General features: G+C 36.0%; 1 protein-coding gene and 1 non-coding gene across 3 annotated transcripts; one reads left to right on the top strand and one right to left on the bottom strand.

The window, feature by feature from the left end:
* Nucleotides 1-17,952: 17,952 nt before the first annotated feature.
* Nucleotides 17,953-18,025, top strand: TRNAA-UGC (transfer RNA alanine (anticodon UGC)). Its single transcript has one exon. It is a non-coding gene; the product is annotated as a tRNA-Ala (tRNA).
* Nucleotides 18,026-18,463: 438 nt separating this feature from the next.
* LOC145160430 (putative alpha-amylase 2) lies at nucleotides 18,464-22,668 on the bottom strand. 2 transcript variants are annotated; one of them, XM_079079606.1, is made up of 14 exons: nucleotides 22,434-22,668; nucleotides 21,726-21,874; nucleotides 21,597-21,657; nucleotides 21,118-21,511; nucleotides 21,004-21,035; nucleotides 20,801-20,933; nucleotides 20,611-20,708; nucleotides 20,376-20,526; nucleotides 20,143-20,269; nucleotides 19,924-20,039; nucleotides 19,673-19,749; nucleotides 19,111-19,245; nucleotides 18,930-18,998; nucleotides 18,464-18,848 (listed from the first exon to the last, which is right to left on the bottom strand). In XM_079079606.1, the coding sequence occupies exons 2-14, from the start codon at nucleotides 21,866-21,868 to the stop codon at nucleotides 18,576-18,578; spliced, it is 1,809 nt and encodes a 602-aa protein (XP_078935732.1). In that variant the 5' UTR covers nucleotides 21,869-21,874; nucleotides 22,434-22,668; the 3' UTR covers nucleotides 18,464-18,575. The 2 variants fall into 2 exon arrangements, with proteins under 2 accessions (XP_078935732.1, XP_078935733.1); XM_079079607.1 differs by having other exon boundaries at nucleotides 21,597-21,639.
* Nucleotides 22,669-24,831: the final 2,163 nt, after the last annotated feature.

Raw genomic sequence — 24,831 nt, 5'->3', positions numbered from 1 at the left:
AGGTGTTTTGGTGATTTGTGATTCCATTTGAGGCTTTCACACTATTGGGGCTAAGCTCTTAAAGCTTGAAGACATCAAGCTACATCAAAAGGTATGTCATCTAACTAGAACTTTATAGTATAGGTGCTTCATAATATGCTAGTTATGATGAAACCTTGGAATAGTTAATATTTGCATGTATAATAGAGAAAACATAGATCCAAGGTTTATAGGGTTGCATGTACACCATAAGATTGTTAGAATGCTCAAAACCCAACAGTTATGACCTGTCGAAGTTTCGCGACAGAACCGGCACGACACAGCGCGACGTGAATAGTGAATTTACGTTAGAGCAATATTTGGCCTTAGCGATCTAAACGAAAGTCGTAGAATACGTTAAACCGAGAGCGTGCATAAAAAGAATGTCTAAATCTGACTTCGTATGAGGAAGTTATGATTTTTCAAAATTTCAGCTTAGCAGTGTACAGCCTAAAGTTTGAATATGAGATCGAGCGATATTTAGCCGAAACAATCTAAACGACAATTGAAGATCTCATCGTTAGTAGTCCAACGGTAAAAAGACAGACGAAAACGGACGTCAGATGAAGAAGTTATGAATTTATAACGGAGTTTTCCTGTCCCGGCCTACTAAAAATATTGCAATAAAAATAAAGTCAAAATTAGCCAACGGAGTCTAAACAAAAGTTGTAGAGCTTAGTCTCACCTACGCGTGGATATAAAGAACGTCGAAAACGGAGCTCGTATACGAAAGTTATGAATTTTTGAAGATCGTGGCACGCATACCAAAGCTTATCCAAAAGAGTCGCTGATCCTATCCGAACTACGCCCAGCGTAGAGCTGTACGCCCAGCGTACACCGAAGCGTGACCCGCCTCGCACTCGAGTGCTCCGATGACGCATGCAGTGACGTTTCCGAAGCGCTACGTCCCGCGTAGCTGAGCATTACGCCCAACGTAATGCGAGGCTTCTGCCCCTATATAAAGGATGCGAGGGCAGCCGTCCATTTTGCTCCTTTTCTCTTCTCTCTCTCTCTCCCGTTTTGCCTTGTTTTTCGTGCCAGAGTTATCCCGAAGCCCCGGTATCATTCCCGAGCCCCGAAGCAAGTTCCAAAGTCCCGAAGATCCCGAGAAGTAAAGTTTCTGAGCCGAAACTCTGCCCGCGAGAAGCTCGGTTTTCAAGAAAAACATCCCGGTTTTATCGGAAAAGTTTATTTTAAGAGACGAGGTGTTGTCCGATCATTGTCTTATCAAGTGAGTGTATAGTCACTTTCTTCTAACACATAAATATGAAGTATTTGTTATGAATTACGTACTATGTGTTAATAAATTATTTGTTTATCTGAGATGGTGTTGAATGCAATGTTTGGTGCAGGTTTTTAAATGAGTTAAACTGTATATGTATTTTATATCTACTAATATGTTGGGTAGAACATGGGTAGATGAGATAGTTGGTATGTGATCAATGATGAGGTAAATGATGAGGTATGTAAGATGATTAAGAATAATATTGGTAGACGCACCAATTAGAGAATATCATAATACTAGCAGATGCGCTTATAGGATAATCCTGGCAGATGCGCTTAAAGGATAATGTTGGCAGATGCGCCTAATAGTGAATGTCGTAATCCTGGCAGAGGGGCTTAAAGGATAAAGTTGGCAGATGCGCCTTATGTAGCAATGGATTTTGTGCCAATTCCTTAGGTCAATCCTTAGGAATGAATGAATGAAGGATAGTTGATTCTTAGGGTAAAACCTTAAGAAATAAAGAAGATAATGGGGATGGGTAATTGGGTTGATTGTTTGATGATTGAATATAATAATTGTATTATTGTGAGTTGAAAACCCTATATGCTCACCAGGCTCCCAAGCCTGACCCACTCAGTTTTCTTTGCATTACAGGTAAAGGCACAAGAGCATAAGTTGGTTGACTTGACGAGAGATTCTGGATTATAGACCAGTAGTTGTAAATAACTGTTGTAAGGTCTATTTTAATCTGTTTATGCTTTTGGTCTGTATCGGAATATGACATCCCGAGATTTTATTATTTAATGAAAAGTACATTCTCTTTGAGAAATGTTTTGATAAAGTTTTATCATATCTTGTTTGGGAACAAATTCCGCAACCGTTTTCTTTAAAAGATTACTCTGATTTTATTTAAAAGCATAAATGAAACCGGTCTTTTCTAGCCGTGATTTTGGGGATGTCACAGTTTTTATACTGTTGGTTTTCATAACAACTTATTTAAAAACGAAATTTTTGGTCTTAAATTTTGGGATGTTACAAGTTGGTATCAGAGCCTTGGTTTGAGGGATTCGGGCACACTCTCGGGTGTGTCTAGACTCAAACTAAGGACTTGGTATGAAAATTTTCAAAAGAAAAATCATTTTATAAAAAGAAATTTGAAAAGAATTTTAAAAGAAAAAAAGAACTTTGAAAAGAACAAGGTGTGTGATGCGTGCAATCAGCCGAGCTCAAGTAAGTTTTCCCCAAGATACCCATACATGTTATGATATGTTATGTTATGATATGAATTGAGGATATGTGAAATGCATGCTTGATTAGGGCTAAGGATCTAGGAAGGATGCCTTATATGCCTATTGTATGTGTTTGTAGACCTGCATGCTAGTACTGATCAGTCAGTGATAGGATGGCCTGGTTAGGTTATGCCTGATTGTATGAGCCTTTGAATTACATGCTAATATAGATTCCTGATTAGAGGATAGAAAGGTTTGATTGAAGTATGTTGGTTAGATTTTCCATTGTCTGAATGTTGCTTGCTTTGTGCTTTGTGGGACTCTTAATGATGTGAGTTAGCTACTAAGTGAATATGCTAAGTCACATGGGACACAGGCCGGATAATCTCAGAGTGATGGACTTGACCCTATTGCACAGCTCTTGTCTGAGTCCAACCGTTCTAGGTATGGGTCTTTTACTCGAAGGATTATCTGATCTCTGTTGCATGTGACTATATTCATGAGGTAGCTAGTTGACATTACTGGGAATCTTTCAGCAGCTGAGGACTGGGTGGGTTCGGGAACCTAGGAAAGCTTAGGAAATGCTTTAGTGGATTTGGTTGCGTTGTTAGCGAATATTCAGGGTATCAGTTTGAGAGGGTGACTTGGAGGATTCAGGATGATTCTTGAGGAACGTATGGATATGTGTGGAAGGTAGTATTGGGCCCGTACTACTGAAAGTACAGGATCCATACTCGAATCAGGGAGAGTCTTGGAGAATCCAGGAAGCCTGTGGGATAAGGATTCTGGGGTATATTCAGATCTTTGGAATGTCAGTTCAGCATGGTGTAGAGCACTTAGAAATGGGATTCGGATTCTGGTTTCGGCTCAGGAGCAGGACCTGGGCCGATCGATGCGTGACCATGGGAGTTCATCTCATCAGAGATTACTCGCAGAGTTTTGGAATGGACCCCGGTGGTCTTTCGTTCAGCCAAGGAAGGGATTTTGGGAGCTCTCGATAGTCGTCTCGGGGACTTTCGGGCCAGATTTGTCGTGGGGCAGTTAGGGGCTCATCTAAAGCCCAAAGCCTGTGGATCCTTAGAATCCTTCAAGAAGGAGGATCCTATTATTAGTTCCTATCATCGGGACCGGAAGGGAGTTTTTCACCATGTCCTCGGAATGGTCGAGGTATCTCAGGAGGAGGTGATTAGGAATCCTTCAGATGACCGCGGGTGTGTACTTTTTGCTACTAGGTGGATGTCGGGAATCTGTATCGCTTTGGAATTATGAGTGAATTTCGATAAGCCAGATCTCGGTTCGGTTCTCTGCTATTGTCTGGGTTATCAAGGATTGTATATGCCATTCTGCATGTCGAAAAGTCCTTGATGAACCTACATAGGGACGTATCTTGCGGAGTGGGTTCCGCGTGTACCGTTATCATTTCGGGTCTTTGTCGGGATTTATGCAGGAGTAGTATTTAGAGGATATTAGGTCTAGGTTAGAGCGATAGTTCTCCAGTGAAGTCAGAGTTCAATGATTCTATCATTTGTTCGGGTATGGTCGACAATTGCATATGGAAGAACTTTGGAGTTCAAGGCACTACCGTTGCTAGGAAAGGACTGGTAGCATGAAGATGGTGGTGTCAGTTGCGGGTGTTCGATGCATGGGTGTTCGGTCATTGGATGTTCAAGAGAATTGCATTTCTCGTATGGGTTGTGTTCGGTTAGAGTTCAGTGGTGTTGCGAGATTGGAAGTGGGAACGAGGATTCGTCATCCAGAGTGAAGATTAAGGCCTCCAGTTGTCAGCATGGGAGGTGGATTAAGGTGTCAGACTGGACTAGTACTCTTCAAGATTTCAGAGGATGGGTGATCTTAGGGTTTAACTGGTAAGTGATCGCTAGCATTTGTAAGCACAGGTTGTCATCCGTGGATTATTAGAAATCAAGAAGGATTGGGAATCCTTTAATTCTCACGTGACGTGAAGACTTAGTTGAACCTAAGTGGGGGAGAATCGATCAAGTATTCAGGAGCAGAAATTGGTGTGAAACTAGGATGAGTTTCGCATCCCCGTTAGGGAGAAAGGCGATCGAGTGGCCGTCCAGATTGAGGATTGTGAGTTGGGAGTTCGGAACACGTTCCAACATTTGGTTCAATCTTTTCCTTGTCATTGGATAGCAGGTTTCGGGGACCAGGTTAGAGCTCCAGTTATCACTCGAGTTCAGTTGAGTGTTAGTTCGCGCGTGTGTTCGACCCAGTATGGAAAGTGTTGTAAGACTGCGGGAGTAGCCGTAGCATTCACTAGCGGTCAGGTAGTGTGGGAAGTGTTGTAAGTCTGTGAGTGTAGCCGTAGCATTCACGAGGTTGGCAGATATTGCTAGAGTGTTGTAAGTATGCGGGTGTAGCCGCAACATTCACTAGGTTAGTAGATAGCATGAGCGTGTTGTTAGAACGCGGAAGGAACAATAGTACCCACCAGTTCGGGTGCAGCAGTGAGGATATGGAAATCCACAGATTGGGTTACGGAATTACCTAGATGGGTAGACCTGGTTGAGCCAGTGATAAGACTGTAGGAACGCTACTACAGTTATGAGATCAAGGAAGCAATGGGCTGCTTAAGGTTGTTTGTGATATAAGGCTACCATTGGTCATGTAGCAATCACTTTTAGCCTTGGATATGGTGACGTCAGGACTTGACGTATGAACCCGTGCGGTTGAATCAGAAGGTCGTTAGAGCCACAGTGGCATGATAACTAGTGGCAACTAGTTACAGAGAAGGATTTCGTTCGGAAGTCGTGTGAGGCGACTATGTGGGAGTCCTTTGGCTCTGCAGCCGGGCCGGAACCCGGTATTTCAGATGACTGGTGAACGAACTGAGGCTAGGAAGGTCTTAGTAGATTTTGGAAAGCAACCATGTGGATGGGTAACAGATTGATTGGGTTATGCTAAGTCACTCACAATGGGATTATCTGAGCCTTGGCCAAGTATAAGTGATCTGCAAGGATAATTAGGTCTGTGACTCTGTTTTTTCAGTGGGAACCTCGAGTTATCAGAAGTTGAGTAGTCAGTTGGGAGACAAGTGGACTGGGTTCAACGATAATGATTCAGTATGGATGGTCTGTCAGGTAGTCAGACCATCTCGAGACTACAGTTCTCAGATGGAGTAAACGTGATCATAATACAAGGAATTTATTTATCTTCGGGTTTTAGAACCCTGGGAGGGTTGGTTATGGTTACCCTGGGAAGGCTAGGGCGTGCCCGGGGTTGTGGCCATGTTACTTGAGTGGTTTGGCGTGTAAGGGAGGGTAAGGAATGATTTCAAGGACGCAATCTAATTTAAGTGGGGGAGAGTTGTAACACCCCGTTTCCAAGTCAAACCCTAAAATCTGAAGATGTGTTTTAAGTATTATTTTATTCCGATATATGAATATATTTAAATAAAGAGGTTAGTGAAAAGCGTGAAATTGGCATTATAATTTGTTTTGGAGGACTAAAGAGTGCTTTCGGGGTTCGTAGTGGAAAGAATACTTGAACATATGGCTAAAGATAATCAATTGGGCTCGTTTTGTAGTTCGTGGACTTATATTGAAAATATTTTGTAGAGGAGGGGCTATTTGGGTAAATTTGAAGTTAATTTGAAAGAAAATGAGAAGAAAGGGCTGAATATGTCATAATTGAGATCTTGGGGGTTAAAAGGGTAATTTCTGGACTAGCCTTGCAAAGAATTTCGAAAACAGAGGGATGTTTGGTAAGTATTGTACCTGAATTGAAATTGATTTTAATGATTGGGGTTAAAAGGATAAATTATGGACTGACTTTGAAAGAAAAGGTGAAGGGAGGGACCATTTGTGACATTATGGAAATAAGTTTATGGAGGACCGGGGTATATAACCCGTTACCCCCGTCCAAACCCCAACCCTAAGGAACATGTTTCCAGCCGTCACCTTCACCTCCCTCCCCCTCCGGTGCCGCCACCTTATACCCCCATCCTTCATCTGCCACCGCATAGCCACCATTGAGGCCGGAAACCGTCGGATCCAATTCTTTCTACGTCCGGAAGAAAGTGAGACAATCGAAGAAATGGCCACCACCATCTTCTTCCGTTGCTGCTGTGAACCGCCGCAACCCAACTGCCGATATCCACCGCTCTATCGCCATAATCAACCGCTATTCCAGTCCACGATGAAGTCGGGAGACCCACTGGTGACCAAAGGCGGAGCGAGGAACGCCGATACGTGGGTTGTGAACGACGGGGCTGATGCCGCCGTTGCGCCGCAACCGGTGAAGACTAAGTCGCCGTAAGCGTCGTTGTAGCGCTGCTGTTCTCCGAGCTATTACGTCGCCACTGCTGCCTCAACGGCTGATTCTTTTTCCGATGACACCGCTATTACCGCCTTTAGCCACCCTGATGTTGCTAGTGCTGCTGCTGTCGCCATGCTCCCCTTTTCTTCCGCCACCAGCCACCATGAGAGGTGGCTGTATGCGTGTTATTATGTTTTTTGTGCGTGTTTTGCGATGGTTTAGGGCTACAAGAGCGTTTCTTGGCCGGAGATCCGAAGAAAGACCCCACCGCCACCACCGTAAGGTGGTGGCTGCCACTCTCTACTGCCGCCTGCCGCCACAAGGTGGTTGTGTGTGTGTATTTTATTTGGGTGTGTTATTTTTGGGATACTGTATTATTGTAATTGGTGATAGAATAATCAAAGGAAAACTCATAACCACCACCGTGAGGTGGTGGCTGCCGCCACCAGCCGCCGTGTTGGGTGGCGGTGTGCTTTTGCTTGTGTTTAGTTTGCTTTTGTAATGCTTGGACATAATTGGACTAGAACCATAACCACCACCGTGAGGTGGTGGCCGCCGCCGTTGACCACCACTACCCGAGGTGGTAGTGGGTGGTGCCCGACTTGTTTAACCCTAGTTGACCTAATGAAACCCTAATTGATCTAAAGACTTGCCTTTTGGGCCTAATTGGGTTGTGATTCGGTTGGAAACCCTAATTAGGGTTTAGGAAAGCCTAATTTTGGATATATGGGTTTTGGAGTGTCGGGACCCACATTTTGGATGACCGGATTGGGATTATATATTAAGCCCAACCACACTACATGATTAACCTGGTTGATTGATGGACTTAAGGTTATGTATTGGAACCCAATTATTAATTGGGTGTTATTTTGATGTTGATAGTTCGGGAATCTGTCATCCAACAGCTAGAGTTTTGTCTGCGGGACTTCAGCAGTACGAGGTGAGTTACCTTCCAGTAAAAGTGGGTCTAAGGCCACAATACCGGCCCACTAGTAGGAGATGTATGTTAGATGATTGTCTTTGTGATAATTGTCAGGTATGCCACTATCTGTTATTTTTATGTGTTAGTATGATATGTTACTATGTGGTAGTGGTAGGGGTGAAATAGTCCCAGTTACCGGTTGAAAGATACCGAAGGGGAGGCCAGCTCCCATATATACCAGGCAGTATGTGATTTATGCTACAATATTATGTGGTAGTGGTAGGGGTGAAATAGTCCCCGGATACCGGTTGAAAGATACCGAAGGGGAGGCCGGCTCCCGGTTACCGGTTGAAAGAAACCGAAGGGGAGTCCAGCTCCCAGTTATGCCAGTCGGATACCGGTTGAAAGATACTGAAGGATAGACATTATGTGTATGTGGTATGACGGGGGAACTCACTAAGCTTCGTGCTTACGGTTTTCAGTTTTGGTTTCAGGTACTTCATTTTCAAAGGAATGGAGCCGGCTCGATCGCAACGCATCACACTATGTTTTCCGCACATGAGATCTTTGGGATTACAATATGATATTGTTTTATGATAACATGTTTTGTTTATCGACACTTTGGTTTTGACATGGGATGTTTTTACGGATGTTTTTATATTGTTGGTTTTCATAACAACTTATTTAAAAACAAAATTTTTGGTCTTAAATTTTGGGATGTTACACTTCCAACTCATCGAGTTGCACTGAAAAATACATATATAAGCTTTTAAATTCATACCTGAATTGGGATGTTACACATACCTTATTTCGGGATGTTACATTTTGTCAATTGATTATTATTTATTTCAATAAATAAGTCATTCGTCCGTCTTTGTTTTATAAATTATTTTGCGTGTGTGTATATATATATATATATATATATATATATATATATATATTATAGTTGAATCCCTAACTTCAATCCCTAACTTGATCTACTTTCAAGATTTTCAAATTTTCACTATTATCTTCCTCTTACATCACATCTTTTTGCCGAACACCTACTAGCTATATAATATTATAGTTGAAAATGAAAATTATATATATATATATATATATATATATATATATATATATATATATATATATATATAGTGGTTCAAATGAGAACAAAAAAATGTTAAGAACCCTAATAACAATTTTTAAATGTTTTCATTAAAGACATTTTGGATAAATCTAACATTAATATTATATTAAACAAACTTTTTCACTCCGTAGTTTACAACAAGTTGCCACTTGTCATAGGACCACCACCGGACTGCCACAGACCACCGTCGGACCGCCACAAGAGTAACAAATTCAGTGGAATTTTTTTAGTCGTATTCACAAATTAATAGAACAAACATTATAGCTTATATTTCTCGAGTAATAACTTTTAACACATATATTTTTATTTTGCAGCCAAATATATAAAATTTAATCAAAAAATGGAATTATACCTTGATAAATTCGTTTTTTCCACTTCTGAATTTTAAATCTCTTTCAAAAAATATATCATTTATAAAACATATTCATAGTTTAATAAAATATTAATTCACATTCTATTGTTTTCATTCATGCACGTAAGGGTTCAGAGTGGACATGGGAACCCGAGGAGGAGATGAGGGAGCACTACCCGGAATTGTTTCCAAATTCAGCAGACTTCGAGGACGAAGTCTAAGACAAGTGGGGGAGAATTGTAACGCCCCATTCCTGGTACGAAAGTAATTCTCTAAATGTTCATTTTATAAGAGCTACTCGACGAGTTGGTAGCCCTAACTCGTCGAGTAGATGCGAGCTGGACCGCGGGGTTTAAGTGGACTACTCGACGAGTCAGAAATGGACTCGGTGAGTAGGTCCATCAGGAGGAAACCCTAATCCTTAGGGTTTGCACCCTATTTAAGCAACATTATGAGTCTTCACCCCAGCCTCCATCACCTCCACAGTCCATTCTCGAAACCCTAGCAACCATTGAGTGTCTTAAAGCCTTTCTTGCCATTTTTGTGTGATTTGAAGTTAGGAGAAGGAAGAGATCTATTGGTGATTCAAGAAGAGGCAGGAGATCCAGAGTTTTGTTGCATTTCAGAGCTCTTGAAGGTATAAAGTTTATACCTTGGCTTATTTTCACTTAGATCTTCATGAAAGCTTGTTTGTTGCCACTTTTGGGTCCTTTCCAAGCTAATTTCAGGTAGAGGGCTTTTGGGACTGTAAGGACTTTAGATCTAGGCACTCTTGATCTCCAGAAGCTCAAAGTTACCACCTTTATTAAGCCAAGATCCCATTCTATGCCCTAGACTCTCACGTCTAGCTTGTTTTGGGTGATTTAGCTTCATAGCATCATGCATGCACGTAAAGTTAGCAATTTTACGTGTTATTCTAGCCTAAGGAGTCCAGATCTATGAATTAGAGGCGGTGGAATCACCTAGGATCAACTGTATAATATGAGCATGCAATGGACTCGCCGAGTTGTTCTTGGAACTCGACGAGTTGGATCGATGTCCCCAAACCCTTCTTTGATTATGAGTGAAACCACTGAGTTAAGGAGATGACTCAGCGAGTTGGACATGAGTGAGACTCGGAAACAAAAGAACTCGACGAGTCCAAGGAGAGACTCGACGAGTAGAATCGAGATGTCCCGATGTTATGATCGTTTGAACTCGACGAGTCGGTAGAGGGACTCGGCGAGTTGGGTTGACTGAGAGTTGACTTTGACCTTGGCGTTGACTTTGACCAGGATGGTAAAATGGTCATTTTACCCTAAGGTGGATATTCAGTTTTTGATTAAGTGTTGTTATGGAGTTATAGCCGGAGAGTCGCCGGAGCAGCAGATAGGGATCCCTCACCAGGTTTTTTAGCAGTCAGCCATACGAGGTGAGTTTCCTTCCAGTAGGAACGAGTCTACGGCCACAATGCCGGCCCGTTTAGATGATAGTAGTTTCGGACTTCGGTCCGATGCCGGGGTGGTCCCGAGAAGTAGTTATGTATGCTTGATGTCTTCGTGATTCATGCATGTTTATGTTATGTGTATATGTTCCGGACTCCGGTCCAATGTCGGGCAAGCCCGATGCAGTATATGTGATTATGTTATATGTTCATGCTTATGTTATGTTCAGTTTATTCCGGACTTTGGTCCGATGCCGGGCAGGGCCTAAGTTATTTCGGACTTCGGTCTGATGCTGGGCGGGGCCCAATTTATGCCGGACCCCGGTCCGATGTCAGGCGGGGCCCGATGCAGTAGGCAAGTCCCAGTATTTGTTATATGTGTTATTGTATGGTATGTGGTAGTTTGGGGGAGCTCACTAAGCTTCGTGCTTACAGTTTCAGTTTTGGTTTCAGGTACTTCAGCTAGCAAGGGAAAGGGCTCGGGATGATGGCATGGCACACACCACAGTTTTCTTAGCCTAGGAGTTTACTCTGATGTTTTATATGAGATTGTGTTATGATGACAGATTTTATGAGATTTTGGAGAAACATGTTTTATGATCTTATACTATGGCGATGATATTCATGTTTGTTTAATGATTTTGAAAACGAAATTTTTGGATTGTATTTTTGGGATTGTTTCACAACACCAACTACCATATGCCGTTACCAACCACTTATGCCAACCTCGCAACCATCCTTCTTTCCAAATCGGATGTATAAGTAAAATCATGGACTCATAACTTAAATATTATATTCACAGTTTAATTAACCGAAACAGAGGAAAAGACATTGCATCAGTGGTTCCAAATCTAAAATTCGGGCGACAAAAGAAGGTTTAATCGCCGGTGGTCGAAGGTCGTCGTTGACGGTGGTGGATGTGGCGGTGTTCATCAGAGATGGTTGAAGGAGATGAGATGATACTTGTTTTGTTCTTGGAGAATAATGAGGAAATTATATCAGATCTGACATATGAAATATGTTTCCTCAAAAAAGACCATTTTATCCTTATTGGTTTTTATCATTTACAAAAACTTAAAAAAAAGAATCAGATACTACAATATATATATATATATATATATATATATATATATATATATATATATATATATATATATATATATATATATATATATATCGGTCCCTAATCGGTGGACTAGCGATTAGGGATTAATCGGCTAGGCGGTGATTAATCGGGGACCATTAATTATTAAGAAAATTATTCAAAAATTTATAAATCTAATTTTAATCCTACAAAAAAGCGATTAATCGACGATTAGGTCCGATTAGGTTCGAATTTGACATGCGTTGACCAAACCCGATTAGGTCCGATTAAGTCCGATTAATTCTGACATTGACCTGTATTGACCAAACCCGATTATAGTGACCGATTAGCAATAAATCTCATCGGTGGATGTCCGATTAGCGATTAATCGGCCGATTAGGCCGATTTCTGTAACACTGATATATATATATATATATATATATATATATATATATATATATATATATATATATATATATATATATATATATATATATATATATATATACCATCTTATAAAGCATACATAATCAATGTCTTAAGTACAAATTTTAAAGCCCAAGGTACAAAAAATTAAGCATGTTATCTTAAAAAACAAGGAGAGCTGATCTGGACCGTTGAATATTATTTGAATGGTGGAGATTAAAAACAAGGGACTCAGACGGATTGCCAACGTGTTATAATTCAAGGCGGGCAATTCAAATCTTTTTGAAATCGAATTTTCACACATCTAGAACCAAAAAGCGTTTCTCTCTCTTTCTTGCTCGCTCCATTCAACATCAGGACAAGGATTCAGGTAAGAATCCTCTTCTTGATTTCCTTTATTTCTCTCTCTCTCTCTCTCTCTCTCTCTCTCTCTAAACACCGATTATCACGAATTGTTCAGGTTATCATCTAAATCCCACGCCCACCTACGCAACGATTATAGTGGATTTATAGATATCGTGCATCCCAACAACGATTAAACACCACTGCATCAGTCGACTCCTTCTTCTTACTTCTTATTTGTTCGTATCCTCAGTTGGAATCGCAAATCAACGCTTCCAGATCTAAGATGGAGTTTTTGAGGTATAGATCGACTTTTTGAGTGTATATTTTGTTTTTTAATAGTTTATTTTAACCTTATTCAAGAACAGGTCTTGAAGATATGCTTTTTTGAATAAAAGCTTTCCCAGCAGGTCTTGAAGATATGCTTTTTTTGAATAAAATCTTTCCCAGGTGTGAAGATTTATCTCGATATTTTTATCGATGTGGGCCTCAGATTTGTCATTACACCTTCGTCTTTCTCGCTTTCTCCCTCTATGTCTTTCGCAGAAAACCACCACCGTCTCTCTACAGGTATGGGTTTAATTTTGTGTTTGAGTGGAGTTAGTGCATTTGGGTCTAGATCTCTATATATGTATGATTAACTGTGCATGTATGTTTAAATATATGTGTATGTTGATTTCGTAAGTCTGCACACCAGCCTCTTTTTGGGCAAGAGACGCCTCAATCAGAGAGAAATCAAGGTAAGCTTGCTTTTGACATATATTGTTTTGACAATAATGGCGTGTTTGTTTACCGATTTTTCTTTGGTTTTCAGTTTCACGTGCTAGGGCTCAAAAGAAACTTCAATTTTTCCAAGACTTTGCTGGAAAGGTTTGGTTTTTTACTTGGTTTCATTTTGTTGTTCTGTATGTTAACCGATATTTGACCCAAATCCAAATAACTGGAACTTCAGTCAATATCAAATAACTAGAACTTCAGTCAATATCAAATAACTAGAACTTTAGTCAAAATGATCTGAATGGTCTGAATTTAGGGCTCTTACAAAGAAAATGAGGACGCAAGGTTCAGCCCTAAAACAACTTATTGTGCCTTCGCTGCTTTTACCATCGGAATCCACATACCAAGATGACACCATCAATTTATTTCATTTTGTAAGTTTTTGTTGTAATTTATTTTAAATACTTGAAATATGCAACCATTGCCGCCCTCTTCATTCACAAACTTACGCAACCTTCAACCATCAAAGTTACGTCTCCTCCATGATTCAAAATCTAGCACTAATCATATCTTTTATTCTGAAAGACTCTTATGTTCGACCATTCAACCCTCTTTGGTTCAAAATCTATCAGACCACCAGAAAACCTAACCTAACATCTGCCTCTCTCTGCCGTCTATGACAAAGATCCTCTCTTCTCTTACTCCCATACCCTAATCTCCAATATTAAGAGATCGTTATGCGTTTTGTTGATATGGAGAAGAAAACAGTGCCATCATCCACCACCAGAAGGAGATTGTTATGCAGCCTTACTTCAGATCAAAGTTATGCTATGCCTCTATTCCCTAATCTCCAATATTAAGAGATCTTATTTTTCTCTTTTGTGTTTGGTACTACTGGTTAGATTTGTGCCGGTGAGGTTTGATGCGGGTTTGATTTTGAGCTTATGCTATTGTTTTTTCTGCTTTAATTCTCTCTTTCTTTTTGTTCCTTTAGGTTGGAATTGTATATTTTAGATAATGGAATTGTGCCTTTGGATTGGAATTGAGTTTTTTAGATATTGATGATTTTCCTCTTGATTAACCAGGGTATGGTTCTAATGTTGGTGAGGTTTCACACATGTTTGATTTTGACCTTAATATATGTTATTTTTCGATTTATAAGGTATGTTTCTGTCGATTTTGTTCTTCTTTAGATATTTGTTCTGTTTTGTTCATGTTAACATCTTTATTGTTCTTTATTTGTTCATCTTTACAGATCTATCCTTTTTTTGTTTGATTTTGTTTATCTATACATCTGGAAATGAAGACCCATGTTGTTGTTCATGTTTCTTAATTTATTTTTTATTTATATATAATTAAATTACTAATGAATAACTTTCTTTAAAATTGTCACAAACAGGGAAATGGGGTTAATGGATACTTAAGGAACTATTGTTGTACTTAGAAGATCGGAAGTGGGGTTTATGGATATATGGGGTTTATGCAGCTAATGGCTCAATCCAAACGAAGGAAGTTTTTATGTACTCTTGAGCATATTTCCATATGTAGTCTAATACCAATTTATTATTTTCTTAAATTTATTTTTCTTTTCCTTCTGCAGCCATAAATGTTCAGAAGAATGTTGGGTTCCTAAAGTGGAAGTAGCTTGTTATTATGAGTAAAGGTTAACTTATTCTGGTAAAGTTTGGTGCACAATCCCGACAAACCTTTCTCAATGATTTTGAAGTCTTATTTGTCATATTACAAAACATAAGTTATTGAAAAAATCTATATATACACTTTTTTATATTCTACAGGTTTTTATGATATTGGTTATGTACTTTTATAGTTGTGCAGAGGATTACAATTGGTGCAAAGATATCGGAAAGTACTAGAGATCATCGGTTTAGATATGAAATTGGCACAATCATAGAATAAAAGTTGCGTTTAGTTTGGTTGTAATATATGATATTATTTTAGTTTTAAAGAATGTAGAAAACGAGTTTTAATATAAGGATAAAGCTGTCATATGCATTCTTCTTTTAGTTCTTACAACAAAGACAAATGGGTATTTGCGTATGTGAAAGGCTTCTCAAGATAGTTTGAAAAAATTAACAATTTATAATTGGTTTTTTCAACAATATAACTAACTATCCATGTATGTTTTAATGCAAAACGTTAAATGAACCGAAATCGTATTTCATAAATATATATTTGTTGTATCAAGTGGAACTCGGAATTAGAGGTTATTATAGATGGTTAAATGAAATAGTGATAAAGATTTCCTTTTTCATGTGAGAGGTTACGGGTTGAAGTTTTTTTAGGAGACATGTGGTATTTAGATGGTTAAATGAAATAATGGTAAAGAGCCGTTTAAAAAAATATCATAGGTTTTAATCTTAGATATTTTATAAATCTTGGATGTTTAGTAACTGCAATCACGCAAAATAATTAAGTGTATGCACTTCTTTTGAAGTGTTATTTTATTTTAAAGCATGAAATAAAAAACGATTTATCTTTTCATATTCACCTTAGTGATTTTATTTAAACCTATAAACCTTTTTTTTATTTGCTTTAAATGTTATAATTCTTTTAGTCATTTATTTAAATATGATTTCTCCTATAGATCATATTATCTGAGTTTTCTAATTTAATTTTATTATTATAAAAACCTTATATGATTGATGAGTGTGTTATAATATATACAATCTTACATTTTTATTTTGAACCGACAAATACATATATCTATATCTACTCCTAAACTAACACCTACTTCCACATATGTCCACGACGTCACTTGAACCCTCGACCTCAAAGAGGGAGGACACCACCTGATACCGCTGGGCTAGACGCCCTTTGGTATATACAATCTTACATATATTTTTATAATCTAATCGTAAACTAAAACCAGGACAATAAATGACAGCAGATAAAAGAAAAAAAATGCATAATAAGCGACGCTCCATTATTCATCCCTTTTTCATACACATTGATAAAAGAAAAAAAAATGTTGTTATAAAGTGACATGCACTATTTAGTAATTTATGAGTTAAAAATGTGATCTCAAACAATTAGTAATTTATACTCATGTCTATTTAGTGTATTATATTAATTTTCTTTATCATAATTGTTAATATATAAATAAGTTTTTATACAACTTTAATTAGGATGTTAGAGTATTTTGAATGGTCAGTCTTTCAATTTATTTATTTTTACCATCATATTTCTATTAACCGTTATATCGTAAGATAATATTAATATTTATATATTGAATCGCCGGAATGAAAAAAAATCGAAAGGAAACAATTTAATGACCGCCGAAATGACACCAACTTTCGTTTGGAAACTAATCGCCAGAATGAAACAAATCGCCGCCGCCGCATCGCGCGGGTACATTACTAGTATATATATATATATATATATATATATATATATATATATATATATATATATATTACGCAAATAATTTTACATACCAACATTTTGTATTAGCTTATTCAATCGAAAATATAGGATCGAACCTACATACCAACCTCACTTGTTATATATAAGAAAGGATAATAGTGTTTTTCTACATATTATAATGATACGTGTGGTTTTGAAGCACCATGCGGTACAGAAGACATGGTCGTGTGGTATGAGGGGAACACCACACCTCTGGTTGAGGTGTAGTGCAGTAAAACCCCCCACCGTAAGACTACCATATATTTTTTCTTTTTTCATTTCTTTTTTAATTATTATTATATCTTATATCAAAATTAATGATTTTTAATTTCCAACAAGTAGAATATAATATTGATATATTATTTTTATATATTTAAAATTAAAAAATAAAATAAAAGGATTACAGAGGTGATAAGGCTGGACGGAATGGGAGCGAGAAGGGGGTGAGGGAAGCTTCCCTCACTCGTGAACACCACTCCTTGGGTGAGGGAAACATCCCGCGGGAAAGAGGTGGGGGGAGGGAGTGCCGCACTCTCTCTCTTCATACTATTGGACAGTTTTTTTTTTTTCTTTTTATCCTTTTTAATATTTATAAAATTATAAATCTATCAAAAAAATATAAAAAATATATTAAAATTCATGGTTTTTAATTCCCTACAAAATGAGTATAATATATGTATGAAATATATTTTTAAAAAAATATAAAAAAATAGTGAGGGAAGCTTCCCATCCATTCCTTGGGTTTTAGGTGAGGGAAAGAATGGTGGAGCCCACAAAAAGTGAGGGAAACATCCCTCCCACACCCTCCGGTCTAACTGATAAGGCTATTTCCTATCAGTTTTGTGGGGTAAGAGAGGACGAGAGAAAATTGATGTGATTGAGCAAAAATGTGATAATGATGTACAACTCCCCCACCGACCTTATAATAATATTAAGGGTAAAATATATAAAAAGGTTAATCAACCATTGCAACTGTCGCTGCAAACTCTTAGATCCTAGAAAAATGGCCAACTTTTTGAAATTTTCTATTTAAGGTTACGACATCTGACTTTTATTTCTATTTAAGCTAGCGAACTTTTAATTTTGTTCTTAGTCAAGGTAATCAGCTTTCATATTCTTTTTCTATCGTTCATGGTTTTTATTGGATAAGGTTGTTTTTAAGTTATCGTCAAGTTTAGCTTTTGCATGTTAATTGTTAAGATTTAAGAATATCGATAGTTACTCAAAATAGTAAACTTGAAAAGGTAAAATTATTAGTTTTTTAATTGGTCTCTTTTTTTATGGGATTAGGTCATAATCAAATAACAGCATTACGATTCATTTAATGCTTGCAAAATAATTCTGAGTATAATAATAATAAACCGATTCCCATGTACAATAAATCGGGGATGTAGCTCAAATGGTAGAGCGCTCGCTTTGCATGCGAGAGGCACGGGGTTCGATCCCCCGCATCTCCACTTATCTTGTTATATTGTTTTAATTTTAATTTGGATTTTTTACCCTCTGCATCTCCATTATTTTCTTTTTCCAAAAATAATTTCTGCTCTTTGCAAGGTAAATATAGTGTGTACAATCTTTTTTATAAATAATTATTGGCTTAAAACATGTATTCTACGAAACGGTATGTTAAATTAGTATATATTTTAACTAAAAGGTTTATTATTATTATTATTATTATTATTATTATTTGTTTACATTGAGTTTCCTTATTGTAATAAAACAAGTAGAATATGTTATATGTACCTCAAGGACAAACTGTTATTTATCTAAACACTAATAATATATTTAAAAAAAATCCTCAACTATTGATCAGATTTCTAAATTGTTCCACATAAAACGCTTATTCTAAAGCAAAACCAAAGTTAGAAAATCAAATGAAAATATTAGTGTTGCACTTGTTTAGACGAATGAATATTAATTAAGATAAGAAGTAAATATTAGTGAATGTTCGATTTAGTTATTAGTTGTAATTTCCTGGAATATCGAAATTATAAAAGAAGTAGTGTACTAGATTCTGAACCAAATCTGGTAATCTGAGGGTTTATCCAGGAACTTTTGCCAAGTCCCATGAAGATCAATTTGTTTTGAAGGATTCCAATCAAAGTGACCAAGTTTGATGACCAAGGTGTCCCCTATCTGGGCCACATACCCATCGCTATTTGCATGATAAATCTTGACAACACTCCTGCAGTGGACCCCTGCTCGTTTCCTAGCCTCAATTAGCTCCGTTATCACATCATGGATCCCAAAATCATAAAAATGGTCATAAAACACCACAGGCTGCAATACAAAATATAAATAGAAAAGATTTTTTTATTTTTTTTGTCACAAAATAATAAATAACATTCAGATGGAACTTACAGTCCCCGGATGGGTTAAGATGTAAGCATATCCTTGCATAAGTTTATCTCGTGGAAATGGCCAATGTCCCTGTATATATATGTATGTAACAAATTATTAAATACCCTTGAGACCAAAAATTTCATATAATGTGATATATGTGACTGAGAGAGAGAGAGAGAGAGGAGGAGGAGGAGTTGACCTGTGTTGAGCCGGTATCATGATTTTCCAAGAAAGTGACAGCACGTGAGGGCCACCATCCCATGACTCCTGGTGGCTTTCCAGCAGGATCTATTAATCTCCAATATTCATTATGCAATGCCGAATGAAGTATTCCCTGTGCATGGACCCCACTACAATTACTAATCTACTGCTTCCTTCATAAATCATAATCATATGTACCATACAGTGTATGTACTAATCATTATCAAACACAGAATGGAATGTGATTCCTTCTTATAGTCTGGTTTTTTTATTTCATTCCTTGATGGAATATGTCTATATGCACTTTTTAGCGATATATTTTTATGTGATTAAAGTTTATTTAAAAAAAAAAAACACAACATTTTCTTTGTTATTTGTCAACTTAATTTTCTAATTGTACATAACAAACATGTTTGAAAGACTCATTTCATTCCCTTAAGCCAACCAAAAATGATAATGGAATGTAATGATCCATTCCATTATACGTTGCTCATTCCATTCCATCAAGTAGTTTCTAGTTCCTCTTGTTGTGACATCAAACAATATGATAATTCTCATACCTTTGTTGTGACATCAAATGCAGATGAGGTACCTCCAGTGGCATTGATCCAGTTAATTACACGTTGACGATGTGCATCTGAGAGCATATTAATAATCCAAATCAGCTATTAATGAGTAATTTAAATGAAAGACCAAAACAAACACAGATTAGCACAAGAACTAGAAAAAGTTTCACTTTTTAAGTTTTTAGTTTCATGTTTCAGTGTGACATTCTAAGTAGTATCTAAGAAAAGGTTTATATGAAAGTTACCTTGGTTGTAGCACAGATTACCACCTTCATAAGCCATACTATCCCAATACTCCCCAATGGCAAATGCAGGATTTGAAGCTTCAATGTATTCTTTAACATATCCACCTGAGAAACCCCTATAAAGATGAATAAATTAAGAGATAACATAAATAACATAACAATCGGTTTGTAAGGAAAAAAAAAAAAAAAAATCTAGTATTGACCAAAATAGCCTTTGACCTCACAAAGTCAAGGCGCCACCCATCATAACCAATATTGTTCCGAAGCCAGTTCAGCCACTGTTTTACATCATTTCGTACAAAATCCTGGGAATGATCAATATTTGGTGCTGCATGAAATATGTCACCTGCAATTCATAACATGAAAAACACATATCCTTACATAAACATAGAATCTATAAACCATATTTATATTTGTTTTAGAGAGGTATATTCAATTATTCATAATCATACCACTTGAAGGATTTCCACGACCCTGAAAATTTGGATCATCACAAACAATTGCTTCAGGTCCCCAGGGAAGTTTCCCGCCAAAAATATTCCATACTCCATTTTCACTCTGTTTATGAGCACATCTATGATTTAGTACAACATCTCCCAACGCCTGTAAAAGATTAAAAAAAAAATACATATTTATGTATCATCAGATTTTCGTCCAAACTATTTTTTAAAGATGACTAAATAATACCAGAAGATGGTGATTGTGCATCTCCTCTATGCAATGCTTCAGCTCCTCCTGTGTCCCGTATGCTGAGTTCAAGTTGTATAGATCAGAAGGCATGTACCCTGAAGTCATTCCATGAAATGTATCAACACTTTTTATATCATGCCATGTATTTTTTTTTAACTCAAAGTAAATGCTTTTAAGTCATAAAGACCTTGTGGAGCAACAGATTCGGTTGGAGGAGGTAACCACACTGCTGTTATACCACAGCGAGATAAATCTGCAGCCTTTGGAGCCAGATCCATGTACCACTTTTTTCTACAACTTTCCCAATTAAAACCTTGAAACTATGGAAACAGTTTATCAGAGATCAATGAAAGAACAAAAATTGTAGCTAATTTATATAAAATTACTAACCACTATCTCACGTCCTGTGCCAGTTCCTGGCTCTGTGATATGTGAAGCAAAGAACAAGTCAAATTACACATAATGGGCAAAATAGATAGAAAAGAAAAGATTAATAAAAAAAACCTAGTTTTATTTCTTCTGGGGTCTTCTGCCATTGAATGGTTTTTCGTTGCAGAGCACGTTCTAGAGCCTTCCGTTTCTTTTCAATTAACTCTTTCTCAATTACATGTTCAATTAATGTGTCCCCATCTTTTGGCTTTGCTTTTGCAATTGACCATACTTCAGAAGGATTAGGCAATTCCAAAGACTTGAATTTTGATGTGTTGGCTTCAGAAATGTCGATCTTTTTAGGAGGAAACTTAGGACGAACAGAACCTATCCTTCGTGCCATCCAGTCTGGTATTTCTCTACGTGGTCCATCACTGAGTAATTTTGATTTCTGAGAATCATCATCAACCACAAGGGCTAATCTTCCACCATTATCAACAGTTATTGAATCTTCTGATATTGCTATTTCCTTTTAATGCATTATGCCACGGGTGTCAAAATAGTGTCAATAACAATGATGTTCAACAACTTACAACTAAAGGAGTATAACATACCACAGTGCAGCACATAAAGTTACTTGATTTAAACAGGCGGTGACTTTTGTGTAAGCATTTTCTGCAAAGACTACATGTTGGATTCTAACAAATTTATGAACATTTGAAAGTAAGGTAATATAAATAAACCTTTTACTATTGAAGTGCTTTCTACAGTTTAGTGTGTATTTCTTGGGACTGACATACGATTTAGATCCACCAATGCCTGAGGAAACAAAAAGGTGGTGTGGATGGGTCTGGAAGGCAATATCTGCTAGTGAGATTGTAGCCATTTATTCCTGTCAAGAGAATGAATAATCATAAAAATCTTAGAGTTAAAACTACAAATATTATTGAGTATTAAAATTACTACAGGGAAGTAATACTGACAAAGTTTTCACATAATCAAACTGATAAACGTGATTAATTTCTCCTTAATCAGGAAACCGTATGATCATGTCACACTAGCACTTCTATTAATGTATCTATAGGTTATTTTATTAAGCTAGGTTAAATGGTGCCAAATCACCCTTTCCAAGAGAAAAAAGAACAAGCAGTTTCAACCACGAAATTGAATTGGACGAAATGGAGTATAGAAACTAGTTAGTCTAATCAACATCAGATGTAAAATCTCACAATTATACAAGCTGAACGAAGTCAAATCAAACAGACATACAAATATAAAAACAAAAAAACAGTTCAAAGCACACTCACATTAAAGCATATAGATTATACATATGCATAAACATTTGCATTGAGCATGTAAAAATCCTAATTTCAGATAGAAATTCAATCCATACAAATTAACATACATTAGTGATTACAGAAGTAGGTAGAGGAATACGAGATATCTCTAACCTGAAATCGGGAATTCAACACCAGGCTGCTATCAAGTATCCGGGTGGTTAATTGAGCATTATTTGCATTTGGCAGCTGCAACAGTGTTTCGATACAATTATCAATGGATACATATCGTCATTTATGTAAGTATTGGCGACGAAAACGGGAGTTCTTAATTCCTGATGGCGCGGAGAAAAAGGAGAGAGACTTTTCGGTGCTGGTGCCGCACACGGGATCTCGCCATAAAGCACTCTTTGCGTAAATGACCTTATTACCCCCGCAAGGAACGCGAGTCACCTGGAGTTTTATACTTTTTAAAAAATATATATTTACATATTACTATATTAGACTCGGAGAGGGGTTGCGAAGACCTTTGCTACTTGCTAGCACAAGCCAAACACCGCCCTCTTTGTCTCGTTAAGAGCATCCACAATGACAGTAGTATAATAGTTGAATATGGTGACGATTAGGATTGAATAAAAGTTGAATTAAGTGTGGGTGATGACATGGAATAGAGTTGAATGATCATTAAATGGTTTAATAGAAGTAATAAAGTGATGATTATGATTGAATAGGTGTTTAATGAGTTGTAAGTGGTGTTGTATAGTTGTTTAATGGATGATGTGTCAATCCATTGAACTCTATAGAGTTCAATAAATTGTTAATCCCCTAAGAGGCTATCGCTAAGTGTTTAACGAGAGGAGAGAGGAGAGAGAAAATGGTAAGGGTGAGTTTTGATTAGTTGTTTCTTTTTTATTTTTATTTTTTTAATTTTTTTCAAAACAAAACTTATTTAAAATCATACACTACCACTCCCTATCTTCTATATATATATATATATATATATATATATATATATATATATATATATATATATATATAATTATAAACGAAACATTGTTCCTTTCACCACATTCATTTCAAACCCCCATGATTTTTCAATTTTTTTCTAATAATAATTATAAGTTGGTTAATAAGGTTAAATAAATATAACACCTAAAGTGTAATCATATATAAACTAAATTTAAATATTAAAATAATATCTTTACTTTTACTTATAAAGTTATGTCTTTAACTTTTAACATATTATACTTAATTTATTAGTTTTAAAATGTTGTATGTAAACCATTATCATTTTACAAGTACAACTTTTGAACAGTTTTATAAAATACTTAAATTGTTAATTTAAATATAACTTAATTTAAAATACTTAAAATTTTCATTTTAACATATTAAAATAATATTTTTACTTTTACTGATAAAGTTGTATCTTTAACTTTTAACATATTATACTTAATTTATTTGTTTTAAAATGTTATTGTATGTAAACCATTATAATTTTAAAGCTATAATTTTTGAACAGTTTGGATAAAATACTTAAATTGTTAATTTAAATATAACATTACAGGGTTAACTTAAATATGAATTTTAGTTCAACTTAAACAACCTAAAGAATATTTTGTAAATAGTTAAAAGTGATAAATTATAGTGTCTTTCTAATAATGATTATAAGTTGGTTAATAAGGTTAAATAAATATCAAACATAAAGTGTAATCATAAATAAACTAAATTTCAATATTAAAATAATATATTTACTTCTACTTATAAAGTTATGTCTTTAACTTTTAACATATTATACTTAATTTATTAGATTTAATATGTTGTTGTATGTAAATCATTACCAATTTAAAGCTACAACTTTTGTACAGTTTTGATAAAATACTTAAGTTGTTTATTTAAATATAACATTACATGGTCAGCTTAAATATAAATTTTAGTCACACTTAAAAGAAACCCCAAAGAATATTTTGTGAATAATTAAAAGTGATAAATTATAGTACTAAATGCAAAAACTAAATTGTAATGTCAATTTAAGTAAAATATTTCCTAGAGATATTTTTATAATCATTAAAAGTTTTCAAATAAGTAGCTTAAAATAACTTACAATAACAATAATTATATATAAATGATTATATTGTTACCTTTAAAAACAAAAAACAATGTTTATGTTTTAAATAATTACAATGACAGAAATTAAAATGTTAAGCAAATAAATTTTAAAAAATTAATTAACAATAACAACAACTATAAATAACATTAAACCATATATTATTTTTTATTTTCATTCATGAGTATGTTGCGGGTAGATGTCATTCAAACGATTGAGATTATGCAGTTTTAATAGATATATATTATCATATAATTCAAAATAATCAATATATTATATCAACTTATTATAAGAATTATTATATCAAATTTAACAACGTTATTGTTATATTTAAGAAAACATATATTTGTGAAAATTTCAACTATATAGGTGTTTCTGCTAAAAGAAGCATATTTCCAAGCACCACATCCATTTGAAACTCTCATTACTTTTCAATTTCTTTCTAACAATGATTATAAATTGGTTAAT

The sequence above is a fragment of the Lactuca virosa genome, chromosome 2 (assembly GCF_052849685.1).
Source record: "Lactuca virosa cultivar CGN04683 chromosome 2, Lactuca_virosa_CGN04683_v6, whole genome shotgun sequence".
In the NCBI taxonomy this organism is placed as follows: Eukaryota; Viridiplantae; Streptophyta; class Magnoliopsida; order Asterales; family Asteraceae; genus Lactuca; species Lactuca virosa.
Note: the sequence above shows the minus strand (reverse complement) of the source record. Positions and strands in the feature narration are given on the sequence as shown.